At 26.6% G+C, this 16829-nt stretch overlaps 3 protein-coding genes across 3 annotated transcripts; all 3 read left to right on the top strand.

The window, feature by feature from the left end:
* The first annotated feature begins 281 nt into the window (after positions 1-281).
* On the top strand, positions 282-9213 carry LOC105833761 (tyrosine-protein kinase hopscotch). The gene is made up of 13 exons (XM_012675733.2): positions 282-395; positions 2610-2911; positions 3048-3407; positions 3568-3780; positions 3858-4138; positions 4294-4621; positions 4703-4859; positions 4928-5049; positions 5143-5296; positions 5402-5729; positions 6462-6877; positions 7133-7461; positions 7641-9213. Exons 1-13 carry the CDS (start codon positions 282-284, stop codon positions 7960-7962), a joined length of 3426 nt encoding a protein of 1141 aa, XP_012531187.1. The 3' UTR covers positions 7963-9213.
* A 1592-nt stretch (positions 9214-10805) lies between these two features.
* Positions 10806-13217, top strand: LOC105833757. The gene is made up of 3 exons (XM_028191015.2): positions 10806-10969; positions 11248-11367; positions 11800-13217. Exons 1-3 carry the CDS (start codon positions 10826-10828, stop codon positions 12004-12006), a joined length of 471 nt encoding a protein of 156 aa, XP_028046816.1. The 5' UTR covers positions 10806-10825; the 3' UTR covers positions 12007-13217.
* Positions 13218-13375: 158 nt separating this feature from the next.
* On the top strand, positions 13376-14668 carry LOC105833762. The gene is made up of 2 exons (XM_028191016.1): positions 13376-13949; positions 14266-14668. The coding sequence occupies exons 1-2, from the start codon at positions 13726-13728 to the stop codon at positions 14402-14404; spliced, it is 363 nt and encodes a 120-aa protein (XP_028046817.1). The 5' UTR covers positions 13376-13725; the 3' UTR covers positions 14405-14668.
* Positions 14669-16829: the final 2161 nt, after the last annotated feature.

Below are 16829 nucleotides of genomic sequence, written 5' to 3'. Positions count from 1 at the left end.
TACCTTAAGGAAAAGAAGAAGACATGGAATATATTCCGGCAAAGAGATAACAATATGTTGAATATTTTGTCGGTTATGATTTGTGTGTATTATATCCTTGTCATTGAGGCGTGATAATCTTGATTCTACACAAAAATGCAGAGTATTGAGTAGTGCAGATGATTGAATTCGTTATATTCGTCATATATAGTAAACAAAAAACAATCATTGGTGTGTATTGGATGCCATGGGTTGCTGTAAGATGTAATATTTTTGGCGAGATCGACAACTTTTAAATTAATATGGATGACGACCCGCGACTGTCACATTATGTTTACATTTATATGGCAAACAGAGATAAACCAATAAAATTTGCATTTACTGTTGGTGATACTGTTGAAGACTTGTGCATAAAGGTGCGGATATATCTTTCTTTCAGTTAACCAATGTAGACTGCAATGTTACTGCATATCCTTATGGCAAAAGCAAATGTTTTTGATTTAATAATTTTCATATCTTTGTCATGCAGTGGGAGGAGTAAATCTAACTGGACACAAATCTCAATAAATAAAAAAATCAATTTATTAAGTAAATCAAATAACATAGTAAAGTATTTTAAATGTTTGTACTTGCATAAACATATAAAGTATTATTTATACAAAATCAAAAATTTGTTTTTTGCCATAAGGATATACAGTAACATTGCAGTCTACATTGGTTAACTTGTATAACATAGATCTTACCATAAGGTGGATAAAACGTTTTGTTGCCATAACAACGTCCACAATAATTGATTTCTGAGAACAATAGTTTACTGGCAAACACATTGTGTCTTTGCATAATTATAAAATTTTTATAATTAAATTTTAATATTTTTATATTTCTCATTAAAATTATATGCCTTATTAAATTAATATTTTAAAAGAATAATATATATTTTAAAAGAAATTAGAATTATCACCAAGATTTAGCTACAGACTGTTTAGGCTTTGTCAATTTATTTATATGCTTAACATTTATTGGTCTAAAGAATTTATTGTTTATATACTTTCATTTTTTAATAAAATAAGTATTGTGTGATTAGTATATAGAATAAAGAAAGTTTTATCCAGTTTTATTGCAAGAAATTATTAAGGATGTATCGGACTGAAGTTCAAAATCGTTGCTAAAAATTTGTGAAATTGTTCTCTTAGTTTCCCTAATATACTGCAAAAAATTGAAAACGCATCCACTAAACGGTTGCTGAGTTATAACTATTTTCACTGATTTTATATGGTATCCTTTTCTATCTTATGGAAAAAGATGATCTTGACAGATGAAACAACTAAAAAAATATAGAAGAAATAGTATCAGTGTTTTGAATTTTTTTGCACATCTAGTATATAAATAGATGAAAATATCTGCCAAGTTTCAATTGTCTTCACTACACCATTTTAAAGAAATAAAATATAACTTGAGATAATTGTGCATTTTTACTGTCAAAAGTTTAAACTCATAAGTGAAAAAATCACAAATACGTGAAAAATACCTTTGAAGAGTAAGAATAAGACTCTAATTATCGTTCAAGTTTCTTACATCTAGATTTACTATGCATTAGGCATAGATATTTAAGTATTTCAAATTTCATGCACTTTTGTATAAGATTGTATCCGATACACCCTTAAACTATGATTAAATTTTTTGTAGTATGTAGTTTAAAAATAATGTGCAATTTTTTGAGATATATCAGTTTTTATTTTTTTATTACAAAGATATCTGATATTGAAATAGAATTATACAATTGTAATTTATTTGTTTTTGATTTAAAGATTAAAAAATTTAGATTTAAATCTGTTTCTTATTAAATACATTGTAACAAAAGACTAAAATTTGTAAAATTAATAAATATTGTATTATGAATTATAACCCTATTAGTTTTGTTAAGTTTTAAAGAAAGTTTATTTATTAAATAGAAATTTAAGTACAAATTTATAATTAATAGGATAAAAATCTTTAACATAATTTTATTATTAAAAAAAAATTGGAGTTTTGTCTAGCGCTAAATTTACATGTCACTCACTGTGCACAGTATGACATTTAATAATATTATAATATCATAACATCTTTATTAAACATAACAATGAATCAACTTGTACAGTGATTTGGTGTGATGTAAACTAAATATTTTATATTGTAAATATAAAAAATATATAAATACAGATAAAAGATTTGTTTTATTTAATATGAATAATAGGATTCAGAATTTACTTATTGATCTTCATAAATCAATTTATTAACTTATATATATTATAATATATATATTTATTAATAAATTATATAAGGAGAATAAATAAAATTAATTACATAAATAAATAATATATATAATAAATCTTTATATATATATATATAATAAATATACAATAAATCTAAATTATTTATTTATGCAATTTATTTTATTTATTCTCCTTATACATTTTATTAGGCGTTTATTATGTATTTATTCTCTTAACTATAAAATATCTATGTGATTTACATCTTTTTTTATTAATTATTTCTACAAATTATATTTATTTTTCCATAGTTTATCTTATTGATATTTGAATAAATTTTAAATCTTTCAAACCTGAAAAACAAAACTGTTTAATTTCTAGGTATGCAATGCCTTTAATATAAGTCCTTTAGCAAGACATCTATTTGCATTGCAAAGTTATTCTTCAAAACTATGGTTTCCTTGTGGCCACATACTTGAAGAGGATTCTGAAAAGTACAGATTCAACTTTCGCTTAAGATTCAAACCATCCAGTATGGACAGACTGAGAAAGATAGATTTAAATGCATATAATTATTATTTTGAACAAGTTCGCAGAGATGTATTGGATAATAAAGTACCTGACATTGTTTATGAGAAACATAAACATGAACTAATTGGCCTAGGAGTTAGCGATATGTATAGGTAAGATACACACCATTCCTTCCTTTGATAAACAATATAAACAAAATTTTATTTTAAAAATAATTTCTTTAAATTTTCCATAAATTTTACTTAATATAATTGCTGAACATTGTGTGGTATATTTTATTTGTTATAGGGTAATGTTAGAAGAAGAACTCCCACGAGAAATTGTAGAATCAGACTATAAGAAGTACATACCTAAAGAATGTATAAAAAGACATGCCTTTTTTATTAAAAAACCTATTCACAATGCACTTACGAAATTGTCTGGATATGATGCTGCATACGTTAAGGAGCAATATTTGAAGCAATTTGAACGTATGGCTCCAAATTATCCATACGAAGAGTACACGGCATTAATGGATAAAGATGTTCCTAATTTAAAAGCTAAAGTCTTACTTAGGGTTACTATAGAGCAAGTAAAATACTGTGAGATTGACATTGGTACTTGGAAAACGATTTGTAGGATAGAGGACATTTCCACTCTTTCTATAGGGTAATAATAAACATATAGTAAATTAACATAATAAAATATTTCAAACGATATTTCAATACATTAATTTTTTTTGCACAATCAATTATAATAATTTTTACGACTTAAAAATAATGAATATTTAAATATTCATTATTTTTAAGTCGTCATTTTCATCTTTTAGAAAGAACAATACTGTATTAATTGGGAGAAGAACTGGCATACCATTATGTGTACAATTCGAAACAAAATCGATTTTATTGTCATTTGTATCTGCACTGGACGGATATTATCGCTTATCTGTTAAGTGGAATTTCAATCTCTGCAGTGGTGATACTAGTATTATCACACCTTCTTTAGAGAGATTACAAAAATTGAGGTGCCATGGACCAGTTGGGTAAGATAATTTCTATAAAACACAAGATTACATCCTTCACATTTAATATTTACAAAAAATATCTAAAAATGTGTCAGAAAAGACTTCTCGTACACGAAACTTAAGGAAAAATGTGCTAACGAGCCAGGAAGTTACATACTGCGTGAGAGTGAAACCGAGTATTGTGTTTACTATATCGACGTTTACAACAGAGATGGAACTATATCTTCGGAAAAAGTGATACAGACGAAACCTGATAAATTTGAAATGACAACAAATAGTGCTCGGGTGTATGAATCTTTAAGGCATTTAATTTCTTCATTCCAAAATCCCAATGAATCAATATACTTTGGAAAGTGTTTAGGATTTTCAGAATATGGTATGTACATTAATAATAAAGTATAAATATATATATATATTTTTTTTACGTACACACGCACGGACGCATGCACACGTGAAAGAGGAGGGTATATCTAAAAAAATATTCAATATTTTAATTTTATATTTATATAAATAGAATTTTTATTTGTTTAGACAAATCGAAATTATTACTTTGCGCTTCGGAAAATGTCGTAAATGAAGTGGCAGTAGACGAGGAGATAGTCACCACTCTATTGCAAGGTGGACCGCGATGCATATCTGAAAATGAGTTGCAGATATACAAAGCAATCGAAAAAAGCGATGAAGATTTGACTTGTACTACTACAATGACGAGTTTACATCGAGCCATATGGCGAGTTGCTAAAGGCAAGAAGCTCGAAGTCATGATGAAGATACTCAAGATGGGGGAAAATAATTATACCAAAGAATTTTTAGAGTTGATCGGCAAGTGGAGCCAGTTGCGATCAGGAGCACTAGTTAGGTGAATATCAGAAACTTTGGAAAAAATTTGAAAGCATGGAAGCTGAATGAATATATTACATTTTACTTATTTCATTTTCAGATTGTATGGTATAACTGTAACACCGATGATCGGAATGCTACTCGAGTTGGTAAATTTAGGACCATTGGACAAGTACCTGCACAGTAATAGTAAGTCTGTACTTACAGTCGACATGGTAGAAGCTACTGTTTGTCTGGCAACAGCTCTATGGCATTTGGTAAAGTTCTCCAAATATTTGTGTGTTATATCTTAGTGTTAATGTCTTAAATATATAAAAATATGCAGGAGGAGAATCGTGTAATTCATGGAAATATAAGATGCCGGAACGTTTTCGTGCATTCGCATACAGATAACAGTTTCATTGTCAAGTTGGGAGATCCTGGTCTCTTCACTTACACCGAGGACGAGTAAGTTAAGAAATAGAAATTCTGTTTAATTTACGTTCATTGTTTTTCTTTTGTGTAATATACAGATTCACGATTTTTCTTTATTTTGCGCAGCATATATTGGATACCGCCAGAATACTACGAGGATTTTGCATCCGCAAAATATAGCCTTCAAGCGGATATATGGGCGTTGGCGACAACTATTTGGGAGATATTTTCTAGAGGGGCTACCCCGCCTAAATATCATAAAATTCAAACTGTTAAAATGGTACATCTTTTATAAACAAAAACTTGATTATATTATTTCTTTAATAGAACTAATAGTCTATTTAGTTTTAAACTAATACTAATACTAATTATGAATATCTTGTAGTATTATGAATGTGGGAATCGACTGCTTCCTCCAAAGGACTGTCCAAATGAAATCTATAAATTAATATTGGAATGCTGGGGCAAAAATAATGTACCAAGGAAACAGCCTCAGGCTATCATGCGAGATATTAATCAGATTCTATATGAAGTATATAATGCTCGTAGAACTCATACTTATGCTACTATATGTCCCAAGCTGTTCAAAGAAGTGGATGGAAACAATGACGAAAATGGCAGTATATTTACAGAAGAAAGCAAATCAAATAGTGAATCGCAAACGAGTTTAGTCACTGATTATACCAGTATTACTTGGAACGATCACGATCATGGTGAGTAAATTTATAAATCTTTTTTATTACATAAGCAATTAATATATTATCCTTAATAATTTTATTACGTAAGAGATGTATACAAAATAGAGGACATTTAAAGCGTTACAAATTATTATTATTCATGTTATACATTTTAATTATGTTTTCTTTACATTGATTGATCTCTTTATTCTGTACATAAAAATATTAAGATAATTATTAAAAAATTCATGATTTACATAATATTTTATATTTTATGTTGACATATATCAGAATAAAAAGTATGAAATCGTAAATTATTAATTTTTCGGTAACTATAATTAATTTCAGTTAATTAATTTATAATTACCTTACCTAAATTAATTATCTTAGTACCTTTATATGTGCAAAATAACTAAAGGAATTATGGTTAAAAAAATAATATAATTTAACAAAAAATGGCGATAACCTTCATAAAAATGAATTTTTTTTCGATAATTAATTTTATCAATTATTTGTCTCTTTTTAAACTTTAAATATATAACTTTTGTTTGAAACATTTTTTGCTATGATACGTAATTTTGAAGTAATAGTTTGTAACACTTTAAGTGGTCCACCTTGTATGTGCAATGATTGCTATCATGTTTTTAAACATTAGAAAAGTCAAGAATTATTTTCATTATAACATACTATATATTGATAAATTTACAAATAATAAAATTTAATGACTGATGACTGAAGTTAAAGTTTAAAATTTAATTTCTTTAAAAGTTACAGAGCAGCTGGTTAGTTACCAGAATCAAGACAGTAATAGGGACGAATTGTCATTTTATTTGCGTTGGCTAAATAGTGAATTGTACAAGATGCCAGATAATGGTAGCGATTGTGGTCCGAGCTGCGACGAAAGCTCAGGCAAAACCAACAAAAGTAAAATTAATGACAAAAAAGCTTGCAATAGCAAAGATAGTTCCCAATGGCAGCGTACCTATGAGATAAATGAAAACTTGGATGTGATCCTGCAAGGACGCATAGGCGAAGGTTTCTACGGTGAAGTGTATAAGGGTACACTCAGAAGGCGCAATGGTAAGGAAGTTGACTCAGAACAAGATGTTGCCGTCAAGAAACTCAAGACGCAGGAGGATTCAGAAAACGTGCTTGATTTCGAGAGAGAAATTAAAATCATGGAGGTAAATCATTGTTTTTAGAATTGTTTTTCTAAAAATTGTTACACAAAATTTCTATATCGAGAGTTTTGTAAATTCTTACGCGTGCATGTAATATATGCGTTTATCTTAAAGAGACTTAAAAAATGTAAAAAAAATGTAAAAAAATGTAAAAATGTTTCTATTTTTTATTGGACTCAAAATTAGTATTCATATATGAATTGTATAAGATAATAAGTAAAGTAATAGTTTAATTGTTTCTTTTCTTGTTTGCTTTAGAGGCTCAAACATCCTAACATTGTGAAAATTCTATGCTCAGTGGATCGAATCCTGGTGATGGAATTTATTCAATATGGTTCATTGTTAAGTTATCTAAGTTCCCATCGATTTAGTCTTGCATATAAAACACTATTAGGCTTCGCTCTGGACATCGTCGCGGGCATGGAGTATCTCGGTAGTATGAATATTGTTCACCGAGATCTAGCAGCAAGAAATATCTTGGTAACGAGCGAGGATCGAGTAAAAATTAGTGACTTTGGTCTCGCGCAAGTGATAGCTGCGAGTGATTATTATGTTTTTAAAACTCTTCGTAATATTCCAATAAAATGGTAATTATTGCAAAAAGTTCTCTAAAATCTCCTTTTTTAATATTTTGTCTAAAGTAAATTAAGTTTTCATATTTAAAAATAATGTAATATATATTTTTTATTGATTCTAATTTTAATTCTAGAAGATCGAATTATTTCTTTGCACTAATGTGCATCAAAAGAAAAAATTATATTTTCAGGTATGCACCAGAGAGTTTGAGGCATAATAAATTTTCAACGCGTTCGGATGTATGGTCATTCGGCGTGACGATGTACGAAGTTTTCAGCTACGGCGTCGATCCACAGTTGTCAATCAGAATGGGTGAGAAAGAAATCTTAATGACAACTATAACTGACCTATTGAACGCATTGGAACGTGGCCACCGTCTTCCTTGCCCAGACAACTGTCCACAGGAAATCCATAGAAAACTGATGCTATCATGCTGGCAACTGAATAGCCACGAGAGACCGATTTTCTCTACTTTACGTGAGGATATCGAGCAGCTGCTCTGTAATTATTAGGATATTTCGCGATTTCATCAATCGTTTGTTGTTATTTTAAAAATGTATGACGTATCTCACTCGTGATTCTTATACAACCCTATGAAATTTAGTTCAATAGTTTTTAGTGTCCACGTAATGTCGTTGTGGCGCTGACAACATATTCAACACATTCAACTCTGTCAAATGTATACATATGCATTTGTTGCGGGCATATTTTTAACGCTGTTGCACATTCTTCAGTTGTATTTCATATGTCTAAAATCACAGAAAAATTTCATAGGGCTGTTTTTATATCAATGGAAGATTCTTTGATAAGTTAACGATAAATAACTTATTTTTCGTAAAAGTTATTTTTTCCTTTACAGGAATATATTTCTTTGTAGAGAATTATGTATAGGTATATAATAAGTATTATGTGTTATTTGCGAAACACCTCCAATTAGCTCTAACTTTAATAAATATTATCAGATTCGTACTAAGTAATCTCCAGTATGAAAAAGCTGGAAAATATTTAAACAAAAGTTGTGAACAAAAACGATATCTGTAATTGTTTTGTTCCACATAGCTTTTCAACTTTTCTGTGAAGCAAGATGCATCCTACTCTCTCCCTTCCTATGCTTTAACAAAGATTTGCCCCTCCCTAAAAGCATTTCTATATTTCATTTCCTTAGTAGTTTTGTTGATTGGTATTGAAAAAAATTGATTTTTCGCACCAGTAGCTATTATAGACATTTACCGATGATTTTGATATAATATTTGACTAAACTGGAGCTATTTTAGATTTCGTTAATAATAAATATTTACTCTATATAATTATATGTTATTATATTAATATTAATATATAAAATTTAATATAATTACATATATCAAATTTTATATATAATTATATATCAAATCTATATATTTTTATATTTTTAGATAAATAATTGTTTAAGAAAAATATTATTCTTTTATCAAAATTTTATTTAAAAAAAATAGGAATCAAAGAATCTGCCATGAGAAAATTAACAATTTTTCCGATCTTCGCATCTTGTATAGAAGAGATGTATCTAGTCGAAGATTTGTCGCCATTTTATCATGTAGTGTGTGAAATATATAATTAAGTATAGTGTCAGTTTATTGTTCTTGAAACAATTTCTATACCTCTACATTCACATAAAACACATTATATCACGATACATAATCATCCTATACCACTTGTATTTTTTCATAGTTACATGTAAATTGTTTTGTTATTTGTATAGAAATATAACAAAGTTATTCAAGTCACACTTATAATTTTTATTCCAACGGAAGATTCTTTAATTGTAAATTTATATATTTTTAGATTTTAAAGAAAAAATGTTTTTCTTTAAAAAGTTAAAAAAAAACTTAAGAAATTTGCTTTGAAATAATTAATTTTTTCTATGTGTCTCTTATAGTATGTACGTACATCTTTTATTTTTCTTAACGTAGTGAATGTAGAGTTCCACTTTTAACATGAAAAGTTATTTTTTTTATTATGTAAATGTAAACGATCTGGAATAACTTTATATTTCAGTTAAGAGTTATTGTTATCAACTATATATTGCAAATTATTGATTGTTTTATTAATATCTAAACATATTAAACAGCTTATTAGTATTGTTAAATATTTTTAAAAGATAAAGAAATTAATTAGTAAAACATTGTTATATTACGATTTTTCATTGGAATTATATATTTATTTAAAAATTCGTAAAGAAAAAAGTGAACTATTAGAAACAGATTTATTAGAAACACAATTATTAGAAACACAGAATTATTAGAAACAAATAAAATTTATAACCATTTTAGCAATTTAAAATAAGATTATGTCGTATCATGTTTATGTTGTATTTATTCTTGCAAAATTATTGAAAAGTATATTTTTAATATATTTATTTATTATATTATTTATTATATAAATGACATAAATTTTTGTATTGCATAAACACAAAAATATTAAGTTTTTATTAGTTAAATAGTTTTTATAATATTATATGTAACAATTATACATATAAGAATTTTAACTGAAATCCCATTCAAATTATTACTTCGAATTTGTAATATAAAATCTTACTTGACTGATTTTTATAACGTAAACGAGGTATTTTTTAATATTTTAGTTAGTTTTAGATCGATACTATGTATGAGTCATAACTTATTCCAATTGTATAAATTGGATCTCGGAATCGTTAAATGAAAGGTAAGTATGAATGTTGGATTAGTAAAAAACTTTCTATGAGTTTCATTTTTTTAACATTAGAATGAAAAAAAAAACACTAAGTAACTATCCTTCAGGTTAATATTCTATGTTTACTTACGTCTATATTTAAAAAAAAACTTATTTTGCTTCTGACGACGCATTTTTTAAATTTAAAAAACCATTTTAGAGAAGATATGTTTAGCCAATAATGTACTGTGTAGAGATATTGCATCTATCTCTACATGTTGCACGAGTATTTTACATTACATTTTTTTCTCTCACTTTTATTTAACATTTTCCTGTAATAATCGAAAAATTGCCTTGCAGCGACCAAAATTGTTGAATATATTGTACGGAAATAAAATAATGTGAGGAAAAAACTGACTAAAGACAATTTCTGTATGTATATCCCACCGATGGTTTCTTTCTCACGTCATTACGCGAATATCGTATGCGTCTTCCCGATCAATTTTTGTGACACTTAAAAAAAATTTTTGCTTCCGCATTAAGTGCGTGTACTTTCCTTCGGTGTAATTTGTTCAATAATAACTTGATAAGGAAAAGAAAAAAGAAAAAATGTAAAATAAGCAGACCTTGAAAAAAAGAAGAAATAACTATAATAAAGTAACAATCGGTTCGCTTCTGTAGTCACTTCTTTTGAGATCTTTGAAGCAAATGGAATATCCTGAAGAGGATTACTATAAATTAAACCGATTTTTTCTATCGGTTAGCGGACTATGGCCTTATCAAAGCAAGCGGCGCGCTCATTTAATAAGAGCTGTTATCACGATCGTCATGTTGTCGTCTGCAATTTTTCAGGTAGAATTGTAATTTAGAAAATAATTTCCTTTTAATTATTTTCTAACATTTTTCAAACATAAGGATTGAAAAGTATACACAATATTAGATTACAAAATAATATACAAATTTAATAATATTATTTTCCAATGTTATTATTTCATCAAAGCTATAAGAAAAAATTTTCATAGAAATTTTTAAGGAATTAATAAAATTTAGCTCGGATAATTAACTTCTCGATGAAATTGTTCTCGATCTAATTTCTTCACTTTTATTAAGAGTTAATAATATGTTTTCAGATTTCGAGCTTGTTTACACATTACGTCACTGTAGACTTTTTAGTAGATGGATTACCATCACTTATGCTTGCATTGGGCAGTCTGAGCAACTTGTATATGCGTATCACAAATGTAGACAAAGTAAACATTTATCAATCCTAATAATTTATATCTCGTAATTTAACAAATTGTTTTTGTTTCTAATGTGTAAAAATCTAGACTACGATAAATTTTTAGATAAATATAGAAGAAGTTATACGAATTTTAATTTGGTTATTTAATCTAATCTCTCGCTAATTAAGACATTTGCTTATGATTTACCACGTATTTTCCACGAATAATTTTATAATTAATAACAAATAAAAGTAAGAAAATAAAGTAAATAATGATAAAATTAAAATTAGATTATATGCAACATTAAATTGTAAATCTTTTAGAATTGAAATTGCATATTATAATTACGTCAACATATCAGTGCGGTTTAATAGATGTTAATCGGTTTTTTGAAATATAAAAAGTATATAATTATTTATTTACTTATTAACTGTACCAAAATTTATTTTTTTTTTTTAGTTTAGAGAATTATTCGAGCAGATGTCAAAAGACTGGGCATTGCAAAAGACACGCGATGAAATCAAGATTATGCACGAACATGCTGAGACTTCAAGATTATTCACATTATGTTATATGAGTAAGAGAAACATAAAATCTCACTTTGTCTACAGAGGAAAAAGACAGGCATTTCTACCTGTCAAATCAAGAGTGTATTTCTGTGTATAAAACTGCAATAATCGTGTTTTTCATTATAAACATGAAGCATATGTATCGTACACATAAATTTCAATAAGCAACAGACGACATTTATTCTAGCTATTCATAATCACAATTTCATCTTCACAACACATTTATAATTGCTATTTAATTCAATTATTATAATTGCTCAGTTAATTAAACGGAAAATTTTCTAAGCATAATTTATTTGATTTAATAAATATTATTCACTCTTAAAACTGATTTTTCCTATATCTTTTAAAACATCAAAAAAACATTTTATTGAGTTTATATATCATATAAGAGAAACTTATTAAGTCATTAGAGCTTGAGTATATTATATAGCAGAGATGATGTTTATATAAATTAAAATTTTGAGAATAAAATTTTATTTTAGATATATTTTCGGTATTTTAATTTGAGATCTTAGAGGAAAATCTGTAATAGCGAGACACTTGGTAAACTTTAACTTGTTACAAGATAGAAATAAATCTTCCTTTAAGGGATATTCTCGCTTTTGAGTTAAAATTATTTTTAATGTATTTTTTAATATATAGTTTGAACGTTGATAGAGAAAGCAGATTAAAGGTAAGAGACTTGTATGTTTTTATTAACATATAAACAGTTTGCAAAATTAGAAACGTTTTTCTCAAAGCATTTTAAAAAATTTTATTGTCACAATTCATACTTTTAATCCAATTAAATCAAAATTTGTGGTAGATATTCATAATATATTCTCCTTTCTTATCCCAATTACAATCAAATAAATTTAACTTTAATTTTTCCGAAAGAAAGTCTCGAAAAATTGAATTCTTTTTCAGAAAAAAAAATCGTCTTCACGAAGATTAATTTGTTAACTTGTTTGTAACTTGGATGAGAACTACATATAAATTAAGATTTTTTTTTACCTTTTTCTGATAATTTCTGTATCTTGAATCATCAGTAAAATGGTATTTTTTCTACTCATACTGCTTAATGGCAATTAAATCATGTTTTGCTTGTAAGATTTAATCACAAAGGATTAAAGAGGTAATAGAGTTAAAAATAAATAAACAATTTAAATAAAAAAATTGTTTAACGTAAATAAATGACGCTGTTAGACCGAATAAGGAAAACAATTAAAATAATTTATAAGTAATAATAAATTTAATAGAAATGTGACTACTTTATTACATTTAAAGATTTTTAGCAGCGCCAAGTTTTTGTACATTAAAATTTGTCTTGTCTTTTTGTAAATTTTTGCAGCTTTTTTAGAATTTTGTAGAAATTTTTCCGCCAGGGTACTATCACAAAATGTATTTTTTAATTCAAATAATTACCAAAAATGTTTTATGTTAAGATGATTATAAAAAACATTGAGATATCAAACAATAAATGTTTTTTCAATTTATAGTTTTTATATTGAAAAAAATTATTAAAATAATTATAAATAATTATATAAATAATTATAAAAATGTTACCAAAAGCGCGAATAATCCTTTTGTATATTTCACATCTTTTCAGAAATATATTGCTTTCTGAAAAATTCGAAAGTCAACCATATGATAATTTGCGGAAATAAATTATTAATAGATTAATGTGTATCATCATATTAGTCATTGCATTTAAATTTCATTTTTTTACACATAACTCTCTCTATAAATTATCAAGAAATTAATTAATAAATTAACTTAATTACTGAACTTTTCAGTCCTGACGTATATAAACGTAGTGGGATACAACATATGGATGTTCATACCAGAAATTCTTGATATTGTGGTGCCTATGAATGAATCTCGCCCACGAAGGCGACCCTTTAAAGCTGAATTCTTTATCGATGAGGAGCGATACTTTTACCTCATTCGTTTCCATATATGCATCGTGCTTGTAATCCTACCTATAGCTTATGTCGTGAGTTCCACTCTATTTGTGACTCTCACGCAACACGTTTGCGGAATGTGCACATTGTTAGGGTAAAAAAATATTCCTTGCAATTTACTGCTATTTGCGAAAGAGTAGACGACTCTTAGATTGAGCTAAAAATCGAAGCGTTCACAAACTCTCAACTAGTCAACCCAGCTGTCGAGTTGTGTATATACTTTTTTTTATTTAAATAATATCATAGTGTTTTCTTCTCACACCTTAATATCTGTTGTAACTTTTTTTATTCTTCACATGAAGACTAAACAATCGTTTCGTCTTTTCTTCCGCTCATTGTAAGATGATTATACGAGTAGTTCGAGCAAAGCAGTTTTATGCTAAGAGTAACTCTAACGATAATTTCGGCAGGTATCGCGCAGAACGTTTATTTTCCATTGTAGAAGACAAGACAGAATACAGTTTAATTCAGAAATCACAAATAAGTACCAGAAATGTGGCCGTTTTTGTACGCCAGCATTACAACATTTTACAGTTTGTATTTATTTAATACACGTAATAATCTAATGCGTAATTTCATTTTTCACAAGTAATGAAGCAGAATGTATGCTGCAAAGAAAATTAAAAAAATAACAATCATGGAGTAATAATGTTCCTTTACGCGTATTTTATACAGTTTTAATCAACAAAAGTTCTGTTTTTAAATAAAATATTAATAAAGGAAGGAAAGTAATATTGACACATTTTGTTTTTGGATAATATATATATATATATATATTTCTTAAACAAAAGTTTTTGAATAGTATTCTTCAACTAAAAATAAAACTTTAAAAATATAAATAAATGTAAACTAAAAAGAGTACTTTTATCAATTGGTATAACAGTTTTTATAATTACTGTTTTATATTTTGCAATATTATTTTCGCAATATAAGAAAAATAAACATTGCAAAATTGGGCCGCAAAATTGACATAATAGGTTTTTTTTTCCTTTAAACCATTTGTACAAAATATTTACAAATTAATGAGAATTTCCAGAAGTCTTTCACTTCAATATAAAATATTATTTTATCGATTATGTCATTTGTATATACAAATGTCTTACATTGTTCCACAGGATGCACAAGATAATATGTAGCGCGACTATGTATAAAATTCAATTTGTTTTTAATAAATTTTATATAGGAAAAATCTATGTGAAAAAACAAGATATATATATCAATAATAAAAATTTTTATTTTTTAAATATTTATGCAAATCATAGTTTTGTCAGTATTAATTATATCTACAATGCAATCTTTTATTTTTGAGAAATAAAGGGATATTGTTTTAGGAGATTTCTGCTAGTATTGGTGACTTTTTTCTATAAATATATCAATATAAAATATATCAAATAAAACAATTTAATATAATATACAAAGAAACTTTAATAGACATTTCTTTCATCATATCTCTACGAGTAAATATAATTTATATTTACTCGTAGAGATATGATGAAAGAATTTATATTTATAGATTTTGATTATATAAGATTATTACAAATATCTAAGTATTTTATTATGGTTATTTATGCGGTGAGAATAATCTTATAAAATTCAGTATCGAATTCCCAAACGTATGTTTTATATTTTAAGTTAATATACGTATTAATTTATTCACATGTGAAAGAGATTCTTTACCTCATTATTTACCTTACTTTAACATGATTGTCTTTTTTCATATTACAAGATTTGTCGATATTATTGAAACTTGTCATACATTACCGTTTTTAACGGATCTCACAGGAATATTGTTTTTGATGAGTCTTACGTTAATCCAGGTACTGTTAACAGCAAAAATATGTTTACAAGTATTATCGAAGTAATAAAACAGAATTTTTCAGGTATTAACTATTTCTGATATCGAGCTAGCTATTAGATCTATTGGTGTCTCTGTTGTATCACTGTGTTATTTATTCGTGTGTTGTTACATGGGACAAAGGATCACGGATGTAAGTTCCAGCGTATATGAGAAAATGTGAGTAACGTATAATAATTTTTTTAAATAAAATATTTGAAAGTAAAGGAAAGAGACAGGTCATCGATATTGACATACCACTTTGTTTTTGGATTACAATCAAGAAGAAATATATTTCTTAAGTAATGCATTCTCTAAAACAAATACAAAGAAATTTGTATTTCTCAAACAAAAATTAAAAATCAAACTTTTGAAACATAAATACAAACTAGAAAATCTTTTGTCACAGATGAGAAAAGTTTTTATTATTTGGAATTGACAATTAGTGCAATAATAAAGTTTTTTGTAAGATAAATAAAAATTAATGTCTGACAAAATAAGCCCTAAACCCAACATAATAGGTAGTGCTACATTTTCTTTTTCTTTTTTTTTAACGTGAATTATCTGCATAAAATATGAGTTAATGTATATGAGGATTTCTAGAAACCTTTCACTTTGATGTAAAACGTTATTTTTCAATTTATACATAAATTTATATATTTGTACAAATACCTTAAACTATTTCGCAAGATGTAGCGTGTAACATATAGCATAATATGTATATAATAATACATATGCATACATATAATAAATCAATTGATGTTAAGAAAACACTAGAATTAATATTTCAATATTCAATTAATCGTTAATTTATTATGAGCTACAAGCATCATAAAATTGTAATCAAATTGACGTTCAATTTAATGTGAGATTTAATTTTAGTTTCACGCTGTAATTGCATTTTAAGTTCGACAATCCGTATAGAATTAAAAAAATATATTTCACAATTAATACTAAAATTTTATTTTTTATTAAGCACCAAAATCCGCTTGACAAAAAAATGACATTTTTTTTCATAATTGTAACTTGATGTTTTAGGTATCCATTAGAACAATGCTCAACTTTTCATCAATAACAAATTAATTTAATATAAATCTTCTTGCAACATGCTACAAAAAGTACGATCTAACCCATAGCTGG

The sequence above is a fragment of the Monomorium pharaonis genome, chromosome 6 (genome assembly GCF_013373865.1).
Source record: "Monomorium pharaonis isolate MP-MQ-018 chromosome 6, ASM1337386v2, whole genome shotgun sequence".
Lineage (NCBI taxonomy): Eukaryota > Metazoa > Arthropoda > Insecta > Hymenoptera > Formicidae > Monomorium > Monomorium pharaonis.
This window is presented reverse-complemented; position numbering and strand designations above follow the sequence as displayed.